This window comes from Xenia sp. Carnegie-2017, unplaced genomic scaffold, assembly GCF_021976095.1.
Source record: "Xenia sp. Carnegie-2017 unplaced genomic scaffold, XeniaSp_v1 HiC_scaffold_13, whole genome shotgun sequence".
In the NCBI taxonomy this organism is placed as follows: domain Eukaryota; kingdom Metazoa; phylum Cnidaria; class Anthozoa; order Malacalcyonacea; family Xeniidae; genus Xenia; species Xenia sp. Carnegie-2017.
Window position 1 is genome coordinate 5934924 of NW_025813436.1, and position 16978 is coordinate 5951901.

Here is a 16978-nt window from a genome sequence, read left to right on the forward strand (position 1 = left end):
TAAAGTGTGCACACGTCACGTCAAAGACGTCTTTCTCCTCCTTATCCGTATCACTGGTCTATCAAGCAGAGTATACATACAAAACATGCCTCCCTCGAGCATCAATATTTAAGACGACGATTCTAGAAAGTATAAACACCACCCCCATCTCGACTAAAACACAAAACAACACGCAAACTCAAATCGACAGGGTCATAACCCAACTCCTACAACTTGCTTTCTCAAATACTTATAAAAAAGATTTACTAATCTTCATCTGAGTCGTCATCATAAGATCCAAGCAAAGCAAAACCAGTTGATTTTGTATTTGATTTCTTCTCAGTCACATCGTCCTTAGAACCTCGAGTTTACGCTTAGATGATATCGCCATGACAACTGGAGAGTAGTACGTACTCTTCTTGATAGAACACGCAAACTCAACAACTCCGTCAGTGGTTTTCAAAACGACCTCAAACGACTTTTATTCTTACATTAAAACGTAACTCTTTTCCTCAACAATTTTTGGAGAAAATCATCAATACTTATAACGAAAAACATTCATTTCATTCGCCAGACAATAGCACGCCGGAAAATAATGATACTAACACCATAAGATATTTTAAACTTCCGTATATAGGATATTTCTCTAAAATCATTCAAAAGCGATTAACTATATTGATCAAACGATACTGCGTACCTTTGAAATGAAAATAATTTTATGCCCTACAAAACTAAAAATCTTTTCAGTTTTAAAGATTCGATTCCCTTTAATCTTAAATCCGGGGTAATATATCAATCTACTTGTACGGCTTGTAATAGTCGCTACAATGCGTCATATTTCTACCAGGATGAATGAGCACATTTCCAGTGATAAAAACTCACACATCTTCAGACACCTTCTCTCCTCACATAACTGCAAATCACAATACACCAACAACTGCTTTACAAATATCGACACTGCCAATTATTCTTCCAACCTCAGAATTAAAGAAGCCATACACATTAACTAACTTAAACCCGATCTCAATAAGCAAGTTCACCACGTAAATACCATTTTTAGTTTGTAAATAATTTTATGTCAATTTAATTTATTTATTTATTTTTTTGTTCTTCCTTTTAATGTATCGTCTAACTTCCATATGTTAATTAATTGTAAGTATTTGTAATACTATCCTCATTTCAATAAAATGTAAGTCGTTTATCTCTATTTATATATTTAAGTATGACATTCTGTAACACATTCATTCGCACTGATGATGGCGTAAGTTAGCCGAAACATGTCTGTGATAAAAAAGTTTGTTTTATATATTCAGTTTGTTATTTCAATTGTGCTTTTACGTAAATATGGAAATTTCTCCATACTTAAAAATTAAATTACTTCACGATTGACAACTCACCTGGCTTTACCGCGGAAACTGGTAAAGATGGCATTTTAAAGCAATCAATGTTTTCATCATCTCGTTGCAAGTGCCAACATCTTTCGTTTTTATCAGTTTAGCCGAAAGTGCTAGGGATTGCACAGTACCAGAAGCAGCCGTCGTTTTGTCAGTGACAGAGGATAAAGAGTTTTTAACTGAAAAGCCTTTTAACATGGTGAAGTACAACCTTAATTAAAGCTAGGAACAGATGTGTTGGTTTATCATTCCTCCACCATGATCTCCATGAAATGTACCCAAGGCAGACAAACATATTCTTGCAGCGTCTTGCTCTGCATCTTTCTTCTTGAAGTGAACAGCACTTTGCTCGTAATGATAGTCATCTATTATAGCTTTGGCTTGGTAACCACTTGAGCTGCCCATGTTTCGAAAGAGGGCGGACCAATTTTTTGTTTCTGGCAATCCTCAAACAAACAACTTTCCGCTGGTCGTTTTAGTGCCATAGTTTACTACAAAAATACTACTTCTAGAAGAGAGCAGATGAACACAATCAGTTTTGCTCCAAAATAGCCATAATCCTAAACAAAATTGTCGGCATCTTCATTAAATTACGTTGACACACCGGCGCTAACATCAATCTGCCAATGAAGAATTGTCACTGACCTGTATAATATACGGAGCGTTTAATTCAAATTACTTTATAGCTGCTTCTTTAGGAAGAAAACATGATGAGACTACAAACTCAGTACATTATTGATGTAGATTGTGGTCTGACGTCTTCTAAAAAGCTCTTTTGAAACTTGAAACGCTCCTAAAATCTTTATCAATACGTCGACTACACACAAAAAGAGGCATCTCGTTACATTTCAACAATTTGCACCAATCAAAGGAAGGTATTCCACCACCATTTTGATCAACGATGCTCTTTCTCGGAAGACGGTGGAACTTATAAACTAAAACCGAATATCATTCTGGCCAGACGCTATGCTAGTCTTTAATCTTTGAGTCAATGAACTTCATCTGTCCTAAAAATAATCCTTTCTCTCAAATATTTTTCAGAAACAGCATAACGAATCTAGAACCAGAAAAGGCTACGCTGAGATAAGAAGCATAAATAATTTGCGTTGCTTTCACTTTCCTGACATTTGGTTTTGATCTGATAAACATTATAGAGAAATGTATTAGTTTGCTTGGTACAACAACGGTGTAAACTTTCAACCATTTCAGGTTCGGCATCAGTCGCCTTTAGAACACAGTGTTGTTCACGTTCAGTGAAAAATATTCATGGAATACCTACTTTCATACTTGTTTAAAAAATAAAGCCACCAACATTTTATATTACAATTTTATAAATTAACCTATTCACTGCGTGATGCTGACATTGTGCAAACTTTACAAGTAACTATCAAGATATCTTTTCTCATAAATATAGTCAAATAAAGTTTTACTGGATTTAACTGCTTCCTCACAATCCTCCTGTAGACATGATACTTTTTCCGAGGTAATAACATCAGGATCGGTTGCTCGAAATATGAGATGCTCGCGTGATAAAAACCTATCTACCAATGAGCGACTACTGAAGATCTCGTCTTCATCAACCGTTTCATTAACCATCGATCTAACATCTTCGCTAAAAGCACAAAACGTGGAATAATCGTCATATTGCCAATTACCACTATCAAACACGTTATTTTCGTTAGGAGTTTTTATGATAGTTGGAAAATAAGGTGCAGACTTTTCAGTATTCAATCGACATCTTTCCAGGAAGTCTTTGTTTATTGTGAAATCGAGACGAGTGAACAATATCAATTCATTATCGTGGATTAGTTTCAATACAGTTTTCAACACGGTAAGTGAGTCCAATTCCTCCTGAGTTTCGATCCAGACTGCCTTTTTTTTGTATTGCTCGGCCTCTTTCCAACTTTTATGTACGTTTTATACATTTCCTTTTCGTATCATATCGAGAGGTAACGAAGAAAATACGCAAGTTCTCTTGTTGAAGTTTGTCTTGTACGTTACGAAGAAGAGATTGCAGATGTTCATGGCAATCTTGGCACAAAAGAACAATATTAATAACTTGTTCGCGGTCTTTAGGCGCCAGAAAACGTGCATGTAACTTTCCAAAGGAGTTCTTAATAAACACACGTCTTAGATGATGAAAGCTCTTTACCGTACCATTGACAACACGCTTCAATCGAGCAGTAAAATACACGACATGAACGTTGCACTTTAGGGGATTTTCCTTCATATAACCTACGTTGTACTGACCAAAATAAAATCCATGATGCAGTTGAGGTTTTTCCATCTTTATAATGCTTTCTTTTGCTTCACTCAGGATAAGATCCCATGCTTTTGTGGTAGAAGTTGTCTGTGAAGAGCCATACTCGTTCATACTATACCTAAATTTATCATGAAACATACCCCATGTTCTAATTGAGATGCTGTCGCGATTGCCTTCAACCGAATGAAACTCATCGCATCTTATACAATGCAGGCAAGGTATCGGAGCAGCATTTTCATTATACCGAACCATTTCCTTAATATATTCCGTGTTTTTTTCTAAAGTCACGATACGGCTAAGACGCTTTCGTAGTTTTAAACTTAGAAAGTGGTAATGTAGACGATAAAGATACGCAGGATCTTTAACTGGATGGAAGCTCACAGCTTTGTTCATTGCTAACAAGTAAAGGTCTCCATGATAAGAAAATCTATTATCACCGTAATCTTGGTGGAAATATTCACTTGCCTAAAAGATACAACGAGTTATCGAAGTCAGTTTTACAAAAGCTACTTCACTGAAAATCAATTGCAAAACTGCCCTTGTAATGTTTTTTTTAATTTTAAAAGTGCTACCAAGAAAAAATAAGTACTTCTTTAATGAGTTTTATGAAATTATAATTATTACCTCGTAACCCCAAGGACACTGTACGCCTGCAAACATCGTTAGACAGCGACCAACTTCACTATCCTCTTGCGTAGTAGCCGGGTTATTTATACATCCATCAATATGAGCGTGAATTTTCTTCAATACCGATCGACTCATTATTATCCCAGGACCTCCGATACAGAAATTGCTCTCCGAGGCCAATCCCAGTTTTCCTTCATCATCGTCCGTGCCAGTACCCGGATGCCCTAGCAATACGTCATCACTGGACGCTACACTTCTCAATAAGACATTTAAGTTTTCAGCATTTATATACACATCGTCATCGGCCCGTATAAACCATTGGAACTGATTGCCATAATTTTGCCATACATGTTTGAGCATGAACATTGCTTTTTTTTGAGGAGGATAAACGCCATCTTCAACAGGAAGAACAACAATAGGAACAGACACTTTCTCTACCACTCTATCGTTGCCAACAAAGAAAAGAACCTTGCCAGGAATGATTTGAGCCCAGGTATTGTATACTGCAACTGCCCTTGAGTTGACTGTCCCACAATGTGTCATGATACTGACTAGCACTAGATCTCTACTCTTCAGTTCCAAATCGATACTGTCATATCTTGAATTCTGTGATGGGCGAAAGCATTTGTTACGCCAGATTGTCGTAAAAGCGTAGAGATGGAATAGATTGATGAACGCAATTGACATGAGAAAGCTAACTACGACACCAAGAATATTTAGCATGACTTGTTCTTGAAGCAGGAACTCGTCAATTATAGCGGTTTACTTCCGTGGTTACCAGTCACAGTATATTGCATGATTTCACTAAAAAGGAAAGCCTACATTATCTACATAGAAATAGATGATGAAATGCATTGAGCATTGTAGAAAACAAAATTTTGCTGAGCAACCGTCGTTACAACGTAATATTGATGTTTCGACTTTGAGAAGAAGTTCCCTGTTCAACGACACAACAATATACACCTCAAAGAACAATTAACTTTCTTTTCATCATAAAACCATTCCTCTAGTACATTCATGTATTCAAAATTTAATAAAGCCAAACTAGAACGTTTCAATGTCTGTATGTTCACTTGAAGTCAGTAAAACATGAAATTTATTCCAGTCGTGTCTCACTGCGAGAGAAGATATCATGCAGATACAAACACAACAGTTGGAGCCTTAGACATAAGATATATATGATAAGAAGAAATATCTCCAATATTTGAAATCTAATTACAACCTCAATTGCGTATTCGAGTACAAGTAAACATACTAAGAACGCTGTGACCAAAATTTGAAAAACAAAGAAACAATGAGCAGCTGCATAAAGAAAATACCGAAAAGCAAGCTTTCGGACTTTGCTTGATGCTATATTTCTTTAAATTGTCCGCTGGTCATGGTTAATGAGCAACTGCATTTTATCTTAATGATCTTCGATTTTGAATCTTTATTCTCATAGAGTGAAGACCAATGTAAACAACGCCAATTTATTACATATAAGCTTACCGTGACAATAACTTTCCTTGTTCACACAAATATCAACGAAAAGCCACTCATGGAAAGATGAAGTAGCTATACCACAGTCTAGAAACGAAGGGTAGTGGCATGCAGAAACAAAGAACTTTCATCAATGTTGGACTTTTAAATTTACAATGATGAATTCACAAAACTTATTGAAGATATTTTGTAGAGCACGAATAACACATCGAGAATGGTCGCAAGCTGTTCTTGGAATTTTTCACTCAACAGAAAACTACTGAGATCCTTGTAAAGTGCTGTCGTGAATGTCTGTAAAGTGTGCACACGTCACGTCAAAGACGTCTTTCTCCTCTTTATCCGTATCACTGGTCTATCAAGCAGAGTATACATACAAACCAAACCTCCCTTTAGCATCAATATTTAAGTCAACGATTCTAGAAGGTATAAGCACCACCCCCACCTCGACTAAAACACAAAACAAGACGCCAACTCAAATCGACAGGGTCATAACCTAACTCCTACAACTTGCTTTCTCAAATACTTATAAAAAGATTTACTAATCTTCATCTGAGTCGTTATCATAAGATCCAAGCAAAGCAAAATCAGTTGATTTTGTATTTGATTTCTTCCCAGTCGCATCATCCTTAGAATCCTCGCGTTTACGCTTAGATGATATCGCCATGACAACTGGAGAGTTGTTTCCGACACCTGATGAAAAGCATTTCTCCAAAATAAAAATAAAGAAGCTAAATAATGTATAGCGGTCACTTGCTTGATTACGAAAAGTTTCTTTCATTTATCTATTATAGATGGTCTCGTTCTTTCAGAGTATGTCTGATGACTTTTATCATGTTCAACTGTCTAAATACACGAGTCACTACAGATATTTTTTGAATTACCCATGTCACCTTCATACAAACAAGTTCAAGACAAGAACATAATTCAAAGATATTTGGAATTATTTCAAATAACTCCTTTTCATTTAAACTTTATTTGACCAGTAAACATGCCTTTGCACAAACGGTTTATTATGCATAAAGTGAAAAGTTACATGGAAAATCACTAATTATAGAAGAGCACCCTGCCAGCCAATGATATGCAGGTAGTATTAAAGGAATTTCTCCATACTTAATAATTAAATTACTTCACGATTGACAACTCACCTGGCTTTACCGCGAGAACTGGTAAAGATGGCATTTTAAAGCAATCGATGTTTTCATCATTAGTTTCGTTGCAAGCGCCAACATCTTTCGTTTTTATCAGTTTAGCCGAAAGTACTAGGGATTGCACAGTACCAGAAGCAGTCGTCGTTTTGTCAGTGAGGATAAAGAGTTTTAAACTAAAAAGCTTTTTAACATGGTGAAGTACAACCTGAATTAAGACTAGGCTTAGAAATACTTTGGTTTACATTTGCACCCAAAATATATTTGTCCCTGATCTTTCCTCCACCATGATCTCCATGAAATGTACCGATAGCAGACAAACATATTCTTGCAGCGTCATGTTCTGCATCTTTCTTTTTGGAGTGAACAGCACTTTGCTCGTAATGATAGCCATCTATTATAACTTTGGCTTGGTAACCGTCTGGAGCTGCCCATGTTTCGAAAGAGGGCGGACCAATTTTTTGTTTCTGGCAATCCTCAAACAAACAACTTTTCGCTGGTCGATGTAGTGCCATAGTTTACAACAAAAATACTGCCTCTACAACAGAGCAGATGAACACAATCAGTTTTGCTCCAAAATAGCCATAATCCTAAACAAAATTGTCGGCATCTTCATTAAATTACGTTGACACACCGGCGCTAACATCAATCCGCCAATGAAGAATTGTCACTGACTTGTATAATATACGGAGCGTTCAATTCAAATTACTTTATAGCTGCTTCTTTAGGAAGAAAACATGATGAGACTACAAACTTAGTACATTATGGATGTAGATTGGTGGTCTGACGTCTTCTAAAGAGTCTTTTGAAGTTTGAAACGCTCCTAAAATCTTTATCAATAAATCGATTAATAACAAAGAGAGGCATCTCGTAACATTTCAATAATTTGCACCAATCAAAGGAATGTATTCCACCACCATTTTGATCAACGATGCTCTTTCTCGGAAGACGGTGGAACTTATAAACTAAAACCGAATATCATTCTGGCCAGATGATATGTTAGTCTTTAAACTTTGAGTCAATGAACTTCATCTGTCCTAAAAATAATCCTTTCTCTCAAATATTTTTCAGAAACAGCATAACGAATCTAGAACCAGAAAACACTACACTGAGATAAGTAGCATGTTTATTTTGCGTTGCTTTCACTATCCTGACATTTAGTTTTAATCTGATAAACATTATAGAGGAATATATTAGTTTGTTTGGTCCAACAACAGTGCAAACTTTCAACAAGTTAAGGTTCGGCATCAGTCGCCTTTAGAACACAGTGTTGTTCACGTTCAGTGAAAAATATTCATGGAATACCTACTTTCATACTTGTTTAAAAAATAAAGCCACCAACATTTTATATTACAATTTTTATAAATTAACCTATTCTCACTGCGTGATGCTGACATTGTGCAAACTTTACAAGTAACTATCAAGATATCTTTTCTCATAAATATAGTCAAATAAAGTTTTACTGGATTTAACTGCTTCCTCACAATCCTCCTGTAGACATGATACTTTTTCCGAGGTAATAACATCAGGATCGGTTGCTCGAAATATGAGATGCTCACGTGATAAAAACCTATCTACCAATAAGCGACTACTGAAGATCTCGTCTTCATCAACCGTTTCATTAACCATCGATCTAACATCTTCGCTAAAAGCACAAAACGTGGAATAATCGTCATATTGCCAATTACCACTATCAAACACGTTATTTTCGTTAGGAGTTTTTATGATAGTTGGAAAATAAGGCGCAGACTTTTCAGTATTCAATCGACATCTTTCCAGGAAGTCTTTGTTTATTGTGAAATCGAGACGAGTGAACAATATCAATTCATTATCGTGGATTACTTTCAATACAGTTTTCAACACGGTAAGTGAGTCCAATTCCTCCTGAGTTTCGATCCAGACTGCCTTTTTTTTGTATTGCTCGGCCTCTTTCCAACTTTTATGTACGTTTTATACATTTTCGTATCATATCGAGAGGTAACGAAGAAAATACGCAAGTTCTCTTGTTGAAGTTTGTCTTGTACGTTACGAAGAAGAGATTGCAGATGTTCATGGCAATCTTGGCACAAAAGAACAATATTAATAACTTGTTCGCGGTCTTTAGGTGCCAGAAAACGTGCATGTAACTTTCCAAAGGAGTTCTTAATAAACACACGTCTTAGATGATGAAAGCTCTTTACCGTACCATTGACAACACGCTTCAATCGAGCAGTAAAATACACGACATGAACGTTGCACTTTAGGGGATTTTTCTTCATATAACCTACGTTGTACTGACCAAAATAAAATCCATGATGCAGTTGAGGTTTTTCCATCTTTATAATGCTTTCTTTTGCTTCACTCAGGATAAGATCCCATGCTTTTGTGGTAGAAGTTGTCTGTGAAGAGCCATACTCGTTCATACTATACCTAAATTTATCATGAAACATACCCCATGTTCTAATTGAGATGCTGTCGCGATTGCCTTCAGCGGGATGAAACTCATCGCATCTTATACAATGCAGGCAAGGTATCGGAGCAGAATTTTCATTATACCAAACCATTTCCTTAATATATTCCGTGTTTTTTTCTAAAGTCACGATACGGCTAAGACGCTTTCGTAGTTTTAAACTTAGAAAGTGGTAATGTAGACGATAAAGATACGCAGGATCTTTAATTGGATGGAAGCTCACAGCTTTGTTCATTGCTATCAAGTTAAGGTCTCCATGATAAGCAAGTTTTTCGTCACCGTAATCTTGTTGAAAATATTCACTTGCCTAAAGATACAACGAATTATCGAAGTCAGTTTTACAAAACTATTTCACTGAAAATCAATTGCTAAACTCCCCTTGCAATGTTTTTTTTTCAAATTGAAAAGTGCCGCACAGAAAAAAGAACTACTACTTTAATGGAATTTCAATTGTTACCTCGTAACCCCAAGGACACTGCACGCCTGCGAACATCTTTAGACAGCGGCCAATTTCACTATCCTCGTGCGCTGTAACCGTGTTATTTATGCATACATCCAAATGAGAGTGAACTTTCTTTAATACTGATTGACTCATTATTATCCCTGTACCTCCAATACAGAAGTTACTATCAATGCCAATCCCAGCTTCTTCTTCGTCGTCCAGGCCAGTACCCGGATGCCCTAGCAAAACGTCATCACTTGACGCTACACTTCTCAATAAGACACCTAAGTTTTCAGCATTTATATACACATCGTCATCGGCCCGTATAAACCATTGGAACTGATTGCCATAATTTTGCCATACATATTTGAGCATCAACATTGCTTTTTCTTGAGGAGGATAAACGCTATCTTCAACAGGAAGAACAACAACAGGAACAGACACTTTCTCTTCCACTCTATCGTTTCCAACAAAGAAAAGAACCTTACCAGGAATGATTTGAGCCCAGGTATTGTATACTGCAACTGCCCTTGAGTTGACTGTCCCATAATGCGTCATGATACTGACTAGCACTAGATCTCTAATCTTCATTTCCAACTCCACATTCAAATCGATGCTGTCATATTTCGTATTCTTTGATGGGTTAAAGCATTTGTTACGCCAGACTGTCGCAAAAGCGTAGATATTGAATAGATTGATGAAAGCAATCGACATGAGAAAGCTAACTACGACACCAAGACAGAAGAATATGTTTTGCATGATTCGTTCTTGAAGCAGGAACTCGTCATATGTAGTGGTTTACTTCCGTGGTTACCAGTCACAGTATATTGCATGATTTCACTAAAAAAAAAGGCAAGTCTACATAATCTACATAGAAATAGGTGATGGAATGCATTGAACATTGTAGAAAACAAAATCTTGATGAGCAATCGTCGTTATAACGTAATATAGAAGTTTCGACTTTGAGAAGAAGTTCCCGATTAAACGACACAACAATATATTCCTCAAAGAACAATTATTGAACGTCAACATTAACTTACTTTTCATCAACAACACCATTCCTCTCGCACATTCATGTCTTCAAATTTCCAATAAAACCAAACTGCGTTTCATGCGTTGAATTTTATGCACTTGAACCTAGCAATGTGTGTATGTTTACATGAAGCCAGTGAAACACGAAATTTATTCCATCCGTATCACCACGGGAGCAAATATCACGCAGATACAGATACTAATAATAACTTTGGAACCATAGTTCTTTAATATTTGGAACAATTACACCTTCAATTCCCCACAAACGAGGAGGACACACTATAGTATAAGTAAACACACTAAGAACGCTGCAACCACAATTTCAAAAACAAAGAAAACAAAAGCAACTGTATTTTAACTTAATGATCTTTCATTTTGAATCCTTTATTCTCATAAAGTGAAAACCATTGTAAACAACACCACGTCACTACATACAAGCTTAACATGAATTCGCACAAATCTCAACGAGAAGCCACTCACAGAAAGATGATGTAGCTATACTAGATGACATTCAAACGTCACGAGAATATCCTTGTTCAATTGCATGACGCAATGGTATCTTTTATAAGGTAAAATATTCACTGTGGCTAGTCATGCACGCAGAGACAAAAAAATTCAACAATGTTGGATTTTTAAATTTACATTTGTGAATTCACAACATTTATTAAAGATATTTTGTCGAGCACGAATAATACATCGAGAATGGTCGCAAGTCTGTTGTTGATACACAGCAGAAAACTATCAGATCCAGAACAGTGCTGTCGTGAAGGTCTGTGAGAAGTGTGAAGACGAGACGTCAAAGACGCCATTTATATCACGGGTCCATTATGATGATTAAGCATCAGTATAGAAAAGAAACCGTGCCTCCTCGAACATCAATATTTAAGTCGACGATTCTAGAAAGTATAAACACCACCCCACCTCGACTAAAACACAAAACAACACGCAAACTCAAATCCACAGGGGCATAACCCAACTCCTAAAACTTACATTCTTAAATACTTATATAAAAAAAGATTTACTAATCTTCATCTGAGTCTTCATCATAAGATCCAAGCAAAGCAAAACCAGTTGATTTTGTATTTGATTTCTTTCCAGTCACATCGTCCTTAGAATCCTCGCGTTTACGCTTAGATGATATCGCTATGACAACTGGAGAGTTGTTTCTGATACCTGAAGAAAAGCATTTGTCCAAAATGAAAATATAGAAGCTAAATTATGTATGGCAGCCACTTGCTTGATTACGAAAAGTTTCTTTCTATCTATCTATCATGGATGATCTCGTTCCTTGAGAGAATGTTTTATGACTTTTATCATGTTCAATTGTCTAAATACACGAGTCACTGCAGATATTCTTTTCATCACCCATGTCACCTTCATAAAACAAGTTTAAGACAAGAATATAATCCAAAATATTTGGGCAATGTTTCAAATAATTCCTTTTCATTTCGAACATTATTTGACCAGTAAACATGCCTTTGCACAAACGGTTTACTTTGCATAAAGTGAAAAGTTACATGGAAAATCACTAATTATAGAAGAGCACCCCTCCAGACAATGATATGCAGGTAGTATTAAAAGGAATTTCTCCATACTTAAAAATTAAATTACTACACGATTGACAACTCACCTGGCTTTACCGCGGGAACTGGTAAAGATGGCATTTTAAAGCAATCAATGTTTTCATCATTAGTTTCGTTGGAAGCACTATTATCTTTCGTTTTTATCAGTTTAGCCGAAAGTACTGGGGAATGCACAGTACCAGAGGCAGTCGTCGTTTCGTCAGTGCCAGAGGATAAAGAGTTAGTTGAGAGTTGATCTAAACTAGACACAGATCTCTGTAGGGCGTTAAATAAAATAAAGAATGCGTTGAGTAACGAGGTACATCTGGAGTTATTGGAACAGAAGATTCAACAAGCAGAGATGTACAATATTGGAAATAACCTTGTCGTGATCACGTGACGTTTCACATGCAGGAAATGAACGAGATGTCTTAGCTGGTGCCTGTTTTGGATGAAGAAGGAGAAAAAAGCCGCAAAAACAAACAAAATTGCATTAGTACATGTTGCGGAAAAAACTGAAAAATAAACACAATAAACGTGACTTAGTGTAAAAATAAGAGACAAAAAAGCAGAATGCAATGCGTGTGACGATGTCGTGCCTTACCTCGGTAAATCGTCTTTTTGCAGATTTAAGTGCTTCTTCGCTTGGTTTTATCTCAAATGTATCTGACGCTTTCACAGTTTCCCTGATAAATAACAATGTTATAGTATTGAGAGTCTGAGAGTTTTACAGCGACTTTCTCCAACCTATGACATCACGTACAGTCAGTGTAGATAAGTGAAAGTACCTCCGCCCTGTTTCTTACTCTCCTTTAACACAATATTTATAAAATTTCATTGTAAGTTTTGTTTCATACTTGCTGTTATCAGACTTTTCAGATTCTGATGTAGAACTACCATTGGATTGTTGGGAATAAGGACGAGAATCGATTTGTGTAGGTGATTCGGGTGTATATGGTGTACTTTGGGGCTTAGGTATAAACTGATCCATTAGAGCTTTTGGACCTAAAACAATTACATACGTAATAGCAACAATTCTAAATGATAAATTAAAGGATGAAATAGAGTAGTTCTATTGCATAGAGAAATATTCCTAAGAAGTGAGGGGAGATCCCACCATACCACTTATGAGTTTTTAACCTGAATCCTAAGAAGTGATAATTTAAAAAATTGATCCTATTCAACTTTACCTTCATTAAAATAAGGTGAACTAGGATAAATGATGGGAGAAGATGGTATCTGTTGATTAATGGCAACATTTGTGTTTGAGTGAGGCTAAACAGAGAAAAAAGTATTTCAATGCAATAGCTCATGTGCAAAAGACATATTTCATTTTACTTTCTTCTCACCTTCTGGGATTGATAATAAGGTTGAGGGTGTGGATTATGAGGAGAATACAGGTATGATGGATAGGAGGGAACAGGTGGACCAGAGTGTGGCGGCGGATCATATTGTGATGTTTGAGGCTAAACAAAGAAAGAGAAGTAGTACTAACATAAAATTAGGTGCTTCTATAGATTGAGTTACAACATATGACTAACCATATTACACACGTATGAAGATTGTGGTGAAGCCTTATTTTGTGTCGGATAATCTACAAGGATATAACCAAAAACATAATACTTAAACTACTTGTAAAACAGATTGGGTTTTTGAATTATGGAGTCTGATACAACCAAATGTGAGTAGTTGTAGTAGGTCAAAAAATTTACTTCAATGATCTGACTTGATCTACTACTGTTGATTAATCTTGGAGAGCAATATCAGCAGAACTGTTGACTACACACATTCCACTTTCTTAACCCTCCGGGCAAATTCATTTTCAAGTCAACTCAATGAAAATCAAGGCTAACATGGTAATTTTACCTCCATAGTTATTTGTTATCTCCACGATTTTACCTATATAGTATTTTTCTATATACCTTACCTCTGTAGTTAGTTATCTTTTGCCTCTATAGTTATTTTATCTTATTGTGATTTATTTAAATGTTTTGTAAAAATTTATGTCCCTCATGGAAATCAACCTGTGTTGATAATGAATATCAAGAAAATGAGATGTCTGTATTCAGAATCTGTTATATTTTATTCTATTTAAAATTGTCTGCTTGTACTGGTTATTGATAAGACCAGTGAATCAAAATAAAGATTTTCATTCATTCATTCATTTATGATTTTACCTCTAGAATTTAGATGATACAAGGTTTGCTGACTTTTATACTGTTGATAAGCAGTGTGTACCTAAAAAGAAAAACTCACATTAGATTTGTCTCAAAATACAATCTACAAAAGCTTGAAAGATGAACTTGAAATTGTAAGAATATTATTATTTGCTCTAGATCTTTATGCCACAGAAGTGCATGACATCCATTAACACTAATGTCCATCAAAAATTGCCTAATGTTTGTCTAACGATTTGGGGTGTGACTGCAAACACACAAGGCCACCACCACACAACACCCAACTCTCTAAATCTCCAATGACAGAACAATATGTTCTCAAAGAAAACTAGAAAATTCTTGAAACTACTTACGGTTTGGATAAGATTATCAACTAGTTTTTTAGCAGCTCCAAGACCAGAATAGTTAGAATGACTACAAATGAAAATCAAGGCATGTTTTCAAGCAAATCGTAGTTGAATTTTATCAATTGTTTGTTTTATAACATAAAACTATCGAACATTCAGTTGTAACGGTGATGCCACTGTTTGGTAATCAACATGAAACAAAACAGAACTATCAACCTAATATAAACATAGAGAGCTTCAAATGCCTCCTGTCCCGATGTAGGTTCAATAAAGCCTGAGCCCCTTCCTCGAAGCTGAACCTGCAAGGGATACAAGAATATGTGCTGTAAATCGTTTGAACCCGGGAGTATCGTTACATCTTTGTAAATGTAGATTGTCCAGGTTGGTATAGTCCTGAGAAGAGTATTTTGACTCTGAAGATGACTACCGCTAAGGTTGTAGAAACGTCAGTCAACAACAACAAAAACAGTCCTTCTCAGGACTATACCAACCTGGACGATCTACATTTACAAGCAAATATGTGCTGTCTTGGCCTTTTCAAACAGACTAAATTTTTTTCAAAAACCAATGTTAAACATTTATTCATTCCTGACCTTAGCTCCAGTTTCTTTGGTGATATGATGAAAATAACTCTCCTAAGAACAATAAAACTGAGCTAGTCATTATCAAGTAATAAACTTATCAAACTACTTCATATTTATGACTTACACCTGGTCCCAGAATTTTTTCTTTTAGGTTAAATTGAGCATCTACATCATCTAGTCCAACAAAAACCTTTTCTTGAACATAATACATCTGGAAAGGAAAAATAACAAAAACATTTTAATACTCTTTATTACATTAGTATTTAAAACTGTAAATACCCCTGATGGTATATTTGATGCTTGATTATGAGGATTTGTTTTACTTGTATCTCCAACACTTGCTAAATTAACCGGCTTTATCACACCAGCAGTAGACTTAGGAGGCTGAAAAATTTTACATAAAAGTTAATAACAAAATTAAGGGCAGCAGATAATGCTAGAGTAATATATATGTTTGATAATTCTTCCAGATTATCATTTACAAAAGTGATATTGTTGCCAGGCACTCTAGTTTTCTGTATGCAATATTAAATTCTTGGTGTTGCCCAACAACCAAAAACTCATGTCAAAATTAATACAATATTTCAAGCATATAAGTACAATGGCTAGTAACTTTTACATAGTTATTTCAACAAATAAAAGAAAGAGTGTTTTCACTTTGCAGAAGTGAAATATTTGAAATAGTAATGCTCATTCTCCAACTATTATTACCAGCATTACATATAAATTACTCTAGATTTACCAATAATGGTGGAGTTGAATTCGTGGTCAGCTTCCCCTTTGCAGCCAACATTTCATTAAGCTTTCTGGCAGCTTTTCGTGCCGCTTCTGCTGGTGAACTGGCATTTTCTGGTGGGTTATCCCACTTGCTAACACGCTTCCGACTACAAAAAAATCGATGACACATTTTGTAAAAAAAATAGTTAAATAAAAGTACTTTAACATATATGTCATAGCAAAAGGAGCCTTGGGTGAATTTAATTTAACAAAACCATAAAAAGATTTCACCTGTTTCGCTGTTGAGCAGCCGCCATTTTGACTCGTGTTTTTGCCGATGCGCGCGATGCCTGACTCAAGAACAAGAGAGAGTCGTGGGCTACACGCGGCACTTATCAACTCGTGAAGGCGGGAATATTTAAAGAGCAAACTTCAAGATGGATGAAAACAAAACATTTTCAAACAACGTTTCATGGCACAAACAAGACGATATAGGCTTCCTTTGCCACGATATAGCAGAATGGCAACCAGTTTTTGTATCAAACAATTGTGAAGACCAAAATCATCTCAGAAACTGGCAAACACAGAACGTTTCGACAGCTGGACGTTGTATTGAAAATGAGCCTAGTCATTTTTCTGCAGAGGAAAGTCAGCTTTTGACAACACGGACACAATCAGTTGAATACTCAAAAGAAGCAGAAACGTCTAGAAAAATGGCATTTTTATCAGCAATTCGCTACGCAAGGTATTGACATAGTGCCAGAGGCCTTTTTCCAAAAAT

General features: G+C 35.9%; 1 protein-coding gene across 2 annotated transcripts; it reads right to left on the bottom strand.

The window, feature by feature from the left end:
• Positions 1 to 6414: 6414 nt before the first annotated feature.
• On the bottom strand, positions 6415 to 16535 carry LOC124433408 (KH homology domain-containing protein 4-like). 2 transcript variants are annotated; one of them, XM_046983166.1, is made up of 16 exons: positions 16489 to 16535; positions 16223 to 16364; positions 15760 to 15864; positions 15605 to 15691; positions 15490 to 15531; positions 15113 to 15195; positions 14903 to 14963; positions 14550 to 14610; positions 13914 to 13966; positions 13722 to 13838; positions 13563 to 13647; positions 13230 to 13377; positions 12977 to 13058; positions 12755 to 12814; positions 12441 to 12648; positions 11435 to 11983 (listed from the first exon to the last, which is right to left on the bottom strand). In XM_046983166.1, the coding sequence occupies exons 1-16, from the start codon at positions 16512 to 16514 to the stop codon at positions 11832 to 11834; spliced, it is 1512 nt and encodes a 503-aa protein (XP_046839122.1). In that variant the 5' UTR covers positions 16515 to 16535; the 3' UTR covers positions 11435 to 11831. The 2 variants fall into 2 exon arrangements, 1 of the variants encoding a protein (XP_046839122.1); XR_006944460.1 differs by lacking the exon at positions 11435 to 11983 and adding an exon at positions 6415 to 6432 and having other exon boundaries at positions 12441 to 12814.
• Between the last annotated feature and the right edge of the window lie 443 nt (positions 16536 to 16978).

Excerpts from the sequence above, each read along its gene's own strand:
- LOC124433408 (XM_046983166.1), bottom strand. The coding sequence starts at position 16,514 with ATGGCGGCTGCTCAACAGCGAAACAG. Across the intron at positions 15,196-15,489 it reads CCAAAGAAACTGGAGCTAAG|GTTCAGCTTCGAGGAAGGGG; the intron begins GTCAGGAATGAA and ends TATCCCTTGCAG. Across the intron at positions 14,964-15,112 it reads GCTCTCTATGTTTATATTAG|TCATTCTAACTATTCTGGTC; the intron begins GTTGATAGTTCT and ends TTTCATTTGTAG.